This window comes from the organism of the source record quoted next, unplaced genomic scaffold (assembly GCF_019419815.1).
Source record: "Pyrus x bretschneideri cultivar Hongxiangsu unplaced genomic scaffold, Pyrus_bretschneideri_v1 Contig53, whole genome shotgun sequence".
Lineage (NCBI taxonomy): Eukaryota > Viridiplantae > Streptophyta > Magnoliopsida > Rosales > Rosaceae > Pyrus > Pyrus x bretschneideri.
The window spans coordinates 2,990,410-2,999,854 of record NW_025999791.1 but is presented as its reverse complement, the minus strand read 5'-3'; the positions used below and the strand labels follow the sequence as shown (position 1 = coordinate 2,999,854).

The following is a 9,445-nucleotide window of genomic DNA, read 5'->3' as shown; positions in this document are numbered from 1 at the left end:
CCTCAGTAGGATTCGTACGGAAAGTTTCATTCAAAAAGGGCACTGGGTAGTGGGTACCCACCCAATAAAATAAAAATTGCAGCAAATTGACTCTTGAAGACAAAAACAAATAAAAAGACAATTTGGGAAAGTTATTTTGTATGAGAGGTCGGAACAGAAAAGTCAGAGTCGACTACTCGGCATTTTCACTTTCAAACGCGTTCTGCCTTTTACTCGGCACTCGGTTTCTTTGTTTTACAACACCACCTTCGGATCAAAGCACTGCATTGTAATATATGTATATGTTTTATGATGATATATATATATATTGTTGCTGGATATGTATGTTGCAGGCCACAAGTGAGTGAATTGTAGAGCTGCAGCTGCTTGTGCAAATTCCAATCACAGTGAATTTAATCGAAACCCACTGCCGAGTTCATGGCGGCGATCTTCCTGATCAGTTACGAGTTTCAAACTCTGCCTTTTACTCTGAACACGGTTTCTTTGTTTCACCAAACCTTCAGATCAAAGCAGTGCATATAATGCAGGCCACGAGTGAGTGAATTGTAGAGCTGTAGCTGCTTGTGCAAATTGCAATCACAATGAATTTAATCGAAACCCACTGCTGACTTCATGGCGGAGAGTGATCGCGATCATTGTAAGTTTGATATGTTCTATAAAAATGTTTGACTTTTTGCAATTCATTGCAATATGAGTACGTTGATCCAATCCAAGTTCATCTGTGGTTCTTATGTTTTCTTGAAAGTTGTCAATACACACACACACACACACACACACACATGAAATATATCAAAATTTTCAACTTAGATATTTTATTATTTATTGATTATGAATATTTATTGATTATGATATGATTGAATGCAGCAAGTGAAATGGAAGCAAGACTCGACGGGAAACATTATCGATGGCTACGTCCGGAGGAAATATGTGATGTTCTTTGAAATCCTAACGGAGTTACAATTTCTGAGGAGCCTGCAATTATGCCACCAAGTATGACTTTCTGCTGCATTGCATTTGTTAAGAAATATTGTATTGGCTTATTTAACTCGAATTTTCTTTAGCATTTTAAGAATTTGATTTTTCTTTTTGCATCATTCTTAGAAGATTTATTTGGATGTGTATTGAAGATTTCTTTTTTTTTTTTTGGGTATTATTTGTTATCCATGTTTTTTTTTTTTGGTATTATTTTGCTTTTACTGTTGTTGTCTTCGCTTAACACAATAAATGTTGCAGCATATAATCACCAAGCAAGTGATGGGTTTCCCCCTGTTCTTGGATTGCAACATGATATTGCTTCTTCTAGTTCCAATCCAACTAATTTCCAGCATTCACAAGCTACGAATGTGACAAACTTGAATAGTGCTCAGACATCAGAACTCGAAACCACTATATCAGGTGTTTGTTTTACATTGTCAAAATCTTTCTCCAACGAGTTCCTTTTCTTTTAAACAAAACTTGTTGGTTGTTTCCCTTTGTTATTCATTTGGCAGCTTTGCCTTCCATATTTCTCCGGAGTTTTTCATTATTTAACTTGACATTCTATAATGTGCAGATAATTGGCTCAAGAATTTACTTACTGGTATGTGGAATGTGATCCTTTGTTTTATTCATGTAACTTGTTCCAGTGGATCTTTTGAATCTATATTGTCTTTGTCAATACATGAGTTCATTAAATAGCTACTATTTGTTGAATTGGTCAATAAAAAAAAAGACTGAAAAGCTGTTTCATATTTGCACGAAGAGGAAGACACTGAAACCTCTTTCCATAGTTTGTCTAGCCCAAATTCATCAAACTTTGGAGATCATGAACAGGTACTTGACAAGTACCTGTTTCATCATTTAACTTGACATTCTATAATGTGCAGACCCTAATGATCGGGGAATCCCCGAGAATTCATGTATTGGGTTACCTGGTACGTGCAATGTGATCCTTTGTCTTATTCAAGCAACTTGTTCCAGTGTATCTTTTAACTCTATATCGTCTTTGTCAATACATGAGTTCATTAAATAGCTGCTATTTGTTGAATTGGTCAACAACAAAAAACTGAAGAATATGTTTCATATTTGCACGAAGATGAAGACACTGGAATCTGGGTTAAGATTGTGGACAATTGCACGATAATTTTTTTCATTATTTAACTTGACATTTTATAATGTGCAGACCCTAGTGGTTGGGGAATCCTCGAGAATTCATTTACTGGGTTACCTGGTACGTGCAATGTGATCTTTTGTCTTATTCAAGTAACTTGTTCCAATGTATCTTTTAACTCTATATCATCTTTGTCAATACATGAGTTCATTAAATAGCTACTATTTGTTGAATTGGTCAATAAAAAAAAGACTGAAAAGCTGTTTCATATTTGCACGAAGAGGAAGACATTGAAACCTCTTTCCATAGTTTGTGTAGCCCAAATTCATCAAACTTAGGAGATGATGAACAAGTATTTGACAAGTACCTGTTTCATCAAGTACTACTTTTCTTTTATAATCATTTTGGTGATTTGGTGAACTAAACTTGTTTGTTCCTTTAGTGTGAATGTACTAGCTCTGTTAGTTTTGTAAAAAGCTCAGTCAAAGCACATCATGTGGAGCACATTTGGGCTTTGTTTTAACGGTTTTTCACCACTCCATAACCCCTAGATGACTTGAGATAAGAATTATGTTTACTACAACTCGTGTACACATATCTTTTGCTTCCATGAATTACGGATTCACCCAGCCACCATCAGATCGCCTCTTGAGTTTTCCTTGATACTTTTAAGTAAAACTTGTTACCTTTTAAAAATCCATATCGTCTTTGTCAACACATGAATTCGTTCAAATAGTTACTGTTTGTTGAATCAGATTGCAAAGAAAGAGAGGTTGAGGAAGCTGTTTCTTCACGTTTTTGTCATACGTTGTCTGTGTTTTTCCAATAAACTTCAAGATTTTGGTGATTTGTTTAACAAAACTTGTTGGTTGTTTCCCTTTGTTATTCCTTTGCCTGCTTTGCCTTCCATATTTCTCTGGAGTTGTTCATTATTTAACTTGACATTCTATAATGTGCAGACCCTAGTGATTGGGGAATCCCCGAGAATTCATGTACTGGGTTACCTGGTACGTGCAATGTGATCCATTGTCTTATTCAAGCAACTTGTTCCAGTGTATCTTTTAACTCTATATCATCTTTGTCAATACATGAGTTCATTAAATAGCTGCTATTTGTTGAATTGGTCAACAACAAAAAACTAGAGAATCTGTTTCATATTTGCACGAAGATGAAGACACTGGAATCTGGGTTAAGATTGTGGACAATGGCACGATAATTTTTTTTTCTTTTGTTTTGTACTTTTTTTTCCCTATGCTCACAAAGTTTAATCCATTATTATTTTGATGCAGCCTGCACCAACTCGAGAGCCGGCTCGAGTGCTGCGGTGCAGCCAAGTCATTCATCTCTTGGAACAAGGCAATGTGGTAAATTCTCAAGTTGCAACATTACAAAAACTGCGTTGATTTTTTCTCATTCATACACTTAATTCCTAAAGGCAGTCTCTAAATAGTTTCTTAGTTGAGGGTGATGACTTATTTCTAGATTCCACTAACTCCAAGGCCACACCCCTTGCAACCATGGAAGGAGTAGATGAAGAGGAAGAGGGAAACGATACAAACCAATCGTGGAAGAGACTCAAAGTCACTTGTGGCCAGAAGGTAGACTCAGCCACCCAAAGTCACTCGTGGATGAAACCCCCAATTATTTCATGTTCCAAAACTAACATTCCTTGTTTCTCGTTACAGAATGCGACTCAAATTCCTTCTCTTACTATTGTCTTCCTTCATTTCTAAACTTCTGACAATATTTTGTTTTGGTGGCTCAAAAGTCGATTGCTACTTCTGTTGCTCCTGAGTCTAGCACTCCAGCCATGCTGCAATCAAGACCAACCTCAGATGCCAACCAAGATTTTGAGGTAAACACTATTTCATCTTAGATTTGTAGTGTGTGCGCGTATGTTTTTTTTTTTTTTAAATCTTTTGATCCGTCTTTATTTGAACCTTTTTGTTAACAAATCTGTTTGAACATAGAATCAAGAGCAGGAACTCGAGCCTACCTCTATTGAGCCAGAAAATGGCAAAAGCAAGGTTGTCGTTCAAAATGATTTTGGGTCAGGAAAGGTACGTACACAACTTTCTTTAATTCGACGTCCCTTAGGTCTTGTCAAATTTGAAGGTAAAACATGGATTAGAAAATAGTAGAATTTGGAGGGATAAGTTTACTTCAAAACTAAACTATCTTCTAGCTTCAACTTGGACATAATTTGGAAGTTGGCATCCATGTCTTCGTTTGACATACATCGTATATATCTATTCCATTCCAGTCCTTGACACTAGCTTAACGAGGCCTTAATAGTTTTCTCCAACGTCTTTCTATTGTAGAGTCATGAGTTTTCAGAAGTTGCAGTTTGGGACTCCTATAAAAGCCTCCTTGAACTTTTAGGCCGAGGGTTTGCACCCAATACACTGGCCAGCTCCTCCATTTCTACTCCTGCCACAGACTCGCAAGCCATAGAAACAATTAGAACTTTTCTAGAAATGGACTTTGCTACTATGGCTGGCAATGTTAAACAAGCCAACATGATTTCACACATCAAGAGACTCGTAGTTTCTAGTTGGTTTCCCTCTGACAGCAAAACATGCATTTTGCCATTATTGGAGCAGCTAGAGCAACCTATTCGAGACTATTCCGAGTATGATAAGGGCAAAAAATTGAATGCCCAAGTCGAAGATATGAGAAAGCTTCTTGAACTTAAGGTTCCGTTTTGTGATAGCAAGATGAGAGACTATCAAAGACTTGAGAATGAGAGAAAGCAAATTGTAGCCAAGCAGGTTGTACTATGTGCTGAAGTTGGTGGCGCCGTCAAAGAGACTGAACGGAACCAGGCAGAACTCAATGAATTGCTCCCACAGCGAGACCAATTTAAACAAAATGAGGCTAAACTCAAGACCAGCTTGGTTATTGGAGCTGGCTACTGGACAATCTTGAAGAAAGTAATTTTCAACAACCTTGGTCTGTGACTTCCTTCTTTGGGTTGCATTTGGGCTGCAGTGTTTTTTTAATTTTCCTTTTCTTTTTGGTGGTGTATCTTAACAAATTCGATCCATAATATATCAAAATGAAGATTTTTTTTCTTTTCCTTTTCTTTTTGGTGGTGTATCTTAACAAGTTCGACCCATAATATATCAAAATGAAGATAGGAAAGTGTAGAACAAGATTATACCTATTTGAAAGCCCAAGGGTTGCCAAAGATGGCAGGAAAATAGCTTGAAAGATGACTGGTCCGTGGAAAAATTGGAAAACTCGTTAGAAACTAGGTAAACTTTAAACGTTCATAACTTTTTCAATACTCAACGAAATCGAGTGATTCCAAAGCGAAATTCATACTTCTCGATGGCACGAAGAGAATGGTACCTTTCTCGACGGCTTATGGGTACAAACTTATTCTAATTTTTTATTTATTTTGGAATGTTTTGGAATTGAAAATTAGTTAGGAGTTTAATAAAGGTTTGTGTATTAAAATTATAAATCTATTATTAATTTTTATTTTAAAAAATTATGTAACCAATATGTAAATTCATTATTACATTAATGCTAGGGATTTGGATCACAATCTGAAAACTAATAAGGTTTCAGTTAATGAACATTAGTAATTAGAGACCAGATGCTAACTATATATTATGCTCTCAAAGTTTAAGATGATATTTAAATTAGGTCATTAAATTTTAATTTTTTCAAATTGTTTCTTAAAGTTTTGAAACTATATCAATTTACACTTTTTGTAACATTAAATGTCTATTATACAATAAATTGATGAGTTTTTAGGTTTTATGTGCAAATGTGGCTTACATGTCAATCTAGTTACGGATTTTATGCTCACCATGTCATCAAATTAATGAAGATTTAGTTAATTCATTACACAAAATGTGTAAATTGATACCTTTTCAAAATATTATGGTGCAATGTAATAAATTAAAATCTGATGACCCATTTTGAAAATCACGCAAAACATAGAGGGTGCAAAATATAAATAGCCAATAGAAAATGAAAAGCTTTTCCCAGATGCAAAATGTAGTTCACCAAAAAGAAAACAAAACCCAATTGAAAATGAACGTTAAAAAAATGAAAAAGCTTTACAACCCAAAATTTTCTTGGTTTTTATAATTTCATACATCATGTTTTTTAATCCCAGTCAGGTATCTAAAGTGATAATTCTAGAACACTTTCATACATTCGTTAAGTTTTCTTTAACTTGTAACGTAACCCCCAAGTGGACAATGATTAGGCGCCGCAGTCAATCTGAATCCACGTAGATATTAAAAAAAAAAATTAAATTTAAAAAGTAAAAAAAAATTTAAAATTTAAAAAAAAATTTAGTAAGCCAAAAGAAGAATAAAGGATAAAACCATCTTCAACTCTTAGATTAAAACCTAAATTTTCTAGATCAAACTTAGGGCTGGGTTCGATTCAAAATGGTTTGGTTTTTTGCCAAAACCAAAACTTCTGCGATTTGGTTCACTTCGGTTCATTTTTTTTGTTTTTCTTTTTTGTTCGGTTTAATTTTGATTTGGTTTTTTCTTGTTCAGTTACATTTTTTTTTTTCGAATTTTTTTTGTTTTTGAAAATTGAAATTTTAACATCTCCAACATAATCATAAAATAAGCATTGCAAATTTCCAACATTGAAATCTAAAATTTTAACATCTCCAACACAATCATAACATAAGCATTCCAACACAATGAAAATAAACATTTAAAGTTCAACTAGAATCATCAATCAAGTCTTCCAAAGTCCAAACTTCAAAAAAAAAAAGTTTAAAAAAAAACAAATTCAAAGTTTAAGTCTTCAAAAGTCCAAATTTAAAATAAACATCACATTTCAAATATCCACACCTAAAATAAACATAACAAAGTCCAAACTTTAAAGAAATATTCCACTTAACTAAAATCATAACAAAGTCCTTCAAGGTTTCATGTCTTACACTCGCTTTTCTCTTCAAGCCCTCAAGCTCAACGCTTAGTCGGCCTATGAGGAAACATAGTACCTTTCCTTGAACTTCCAATTGCCATTTCTACATACAAATAAAAAAAGAAGGAACATGATGTAATGCAAGTATGCAACATAACATCTAATTTAAATAAGGTTTTTTTAATCAAAATGGTCCTTGAGATTGTCCACCATCCATTATTTTGGTCATTCCGTTACAAACTCTGTTAAATGCCCCAAAGCTCTTGGCCAGAATGTTAAGCAATTTTCAAAGTTTTGTAACTCAATCGTTTCTTAACCAAATTTGACACATACTATATCAAAATGAAAGGAAAGTTTAGAACAAGATTATAACTATTTAGAAGCCCAATGGTTGACAAAGATGGTCGGAAAATAGCCTGAAAGGTGACGGAGATGTTGGAGATGGCCTGAAATTGATGAGTTTTTAGATTATGATATATTATGGTAAAAACACATGAAAGATCATGCATCCAATGATTGTGGACCTAATAATCTTGCACTCAACACCGAATACCTAAATGTCATCAAACCAAAGTAAACTTTCATTTAACTAAGTTCTTAGCACTTCAGTTCAATCTTAAGTTAAAAAGAGTAGTTCAATTGACTAAAATTACACAAAAGGGAGAAAGACAGAACACAGAATCGTGGAAATGTGTACTGTGATACTGATCCTGCAAGTTAAATATGAAAAGTGTAAAAGCTCAAATTATCCTTAGCATCAGTAGATTAACAATGAAAAGAAGAAAACTTGTGTATGTTTACATTTAGTATAACATGAATATGCACGTGCATAGTAAATACCAAGCAGAAAGTATTACCAGTAAATTAGATTCAACACAACATAGAGAACAATTCGACTACTATATGTGTAACTCTATAAACTCCTTACCACATCAATCTTGAGAGGTCCAAAAAGTCTAAAAGTCTCAAAAACTTATCCATATTCAGCTCCAATCGCCTGAAAACACCAAAAAACTGAGTGGTAAATATAAATTCATCAAAATTCCTTATTCAAGGATAAGTTAAAAATGGAAAAGATTCAAATCCCAGAAACTGTTTGGTAAGATCCAAGAAATTCTATCGCAGCTGAAATTTTCATTCTTAGATTGCATGGACAACCCTTTTTGTTTTGGTAAGATCCTAGAAATTCTATAGCGGCTGTAAATTTTCATTTTGCACCTTAACTCATGCCATCCAACATCAAAAGCACACAATCATATCTTTTACCCACTATATCATGCAAGGATGATTTGCATACTGGTCCATTTAAACTTATACAATAGTTCTCCCAGTGAAATTTGCTTAAGTAATCCAAAAATCTATAAAGGACCTATAGAAATGAAAAGTAATTAAGTTCTTAAACTTATATATGTATCGGAAAGAAGGATTCAAAATTGACTTGGGAGTACTCACTGCCAGAGGGCCATCCAGTGACGAATGGAAAAGGAACATGCATTGCTGTGTAAAAAAGGAACATGCATTGTTGTGGTGTGGCAAAAAGGAAAATTTTTCGGGTTCTAGCAGAAACCTATACAGAAGAAATTAAATAGCAAAAAGGAAAAATATTGGGAACTCTTCACTCAATTCCAAAATGTGGGTTTCAAAGTTACGATCTACATTTGTCAAAAGGAAGAGAAATAATACAATTTCCTATGTAGCTAATTACTTATAAACCCTAACCCAAATTACAGGATAGGGATGGTTCAGATTAATATGCAGCAAAAAAAAAAAATGGAATAACAGATAACAGAGAGCTAGAATTAGAGGTTTGGCATTTCTCACTTTCCTTTTTACATTTTGATTTTCCTTTCCAATTTTTTTACTTCCTTCTTTCTGTAATTTCACACACACACACACACCCACCCAGAATACTTACCTTTGTAATGGCTGTCGACTATGGGGATGGCGAGGCGGGCGAGTGCACAACGATGGGTCTGTGGGGCTGCGAGGCGCTGCAAGGCTGCGGGGCTCCCAGCTACAAGAGTAGAGGCTGAGATATCATAGAACGACACAAATGAGGGAGTGATGGCTGAGATATCAAAGAACGACATAGGTGAGGGAGTGAGTCTGACTTAGTGAGAGAGGTGTGGGGGTGGAAAACTCTCCTAGGGTTAATAGCATAGCCAAAAAACGACATTAACTTAAGGGTAAAAACGACATTTGTGCATATAAAGGGTAAAACGACGTTGTTTTATACACACTTCGGTTCAGTTCGATTTCTAATCCCCAAAAATCGAAATCGAACCAAACCATTTAGGTTAGGTTCGGTTTTTTTTTTGGTTTTCGGTTTTTTATCCCACCCTTAGTCAGACAATTTATGTCTTAACCCAAAAACAGCTTCTTTGCTCCAACCCTTCTAAGTTAAATTTTTAGCCAAGATTATAAAAAAATGAATTAAGGCTAATTTAT

At 34.6% G+C, this 9,445-nt stretch overlaps 1 protein-coding gene across 7 annotated transcripts; it reads left to right on the top strand.

Moving 5' to 3' along the window:
• The first annotated feature begins 276 nt into the window (after nt 1-276).
• On the top strand, nt 277-5,164 carry LOC108868356. Of its 7 annotated transcripts, none has more exons than XM_048570442.1 (12): nt 278-637; nt 865-990; nt 1,234-1,395; nt 1,553-1,579; nt 1,866-1,913; nt 2,162-2,209; nt 3,049-3,096; nt 3,379-3,438; nt 3,572-3,687; nt 3,858-3,944; nt 4,060-4,149; nt 4,411-5,164. In XM_048570442.1, exons 2-12 carry the CDS (start codon nt 981-983, stop codon nt 5,047-5,049), a joined length of 1,335 nt encoding a protein of 444 aa, XP_048426399.1. In that variant the 5' UTR covers nt 278-637; nt 865-980; the 3' UTR covers nt 5,050-5,164. The 7 variants fall into 7 exon arrangements, with proteins under 7 accessions (XP_048426401.1, XP_048426402.1, XP_048426399.1 ...); XM_048570440.1 differs by having other exon boundaries at nt 3,379-3,453; nt 3,548-3,687; XM_048570441.1 differs by having other exon boundaries at nt 281-637; nt 3,379-3,453.
• Nucleotides 5,165-9,445: the final 4,281 nt, after the last annotated feature.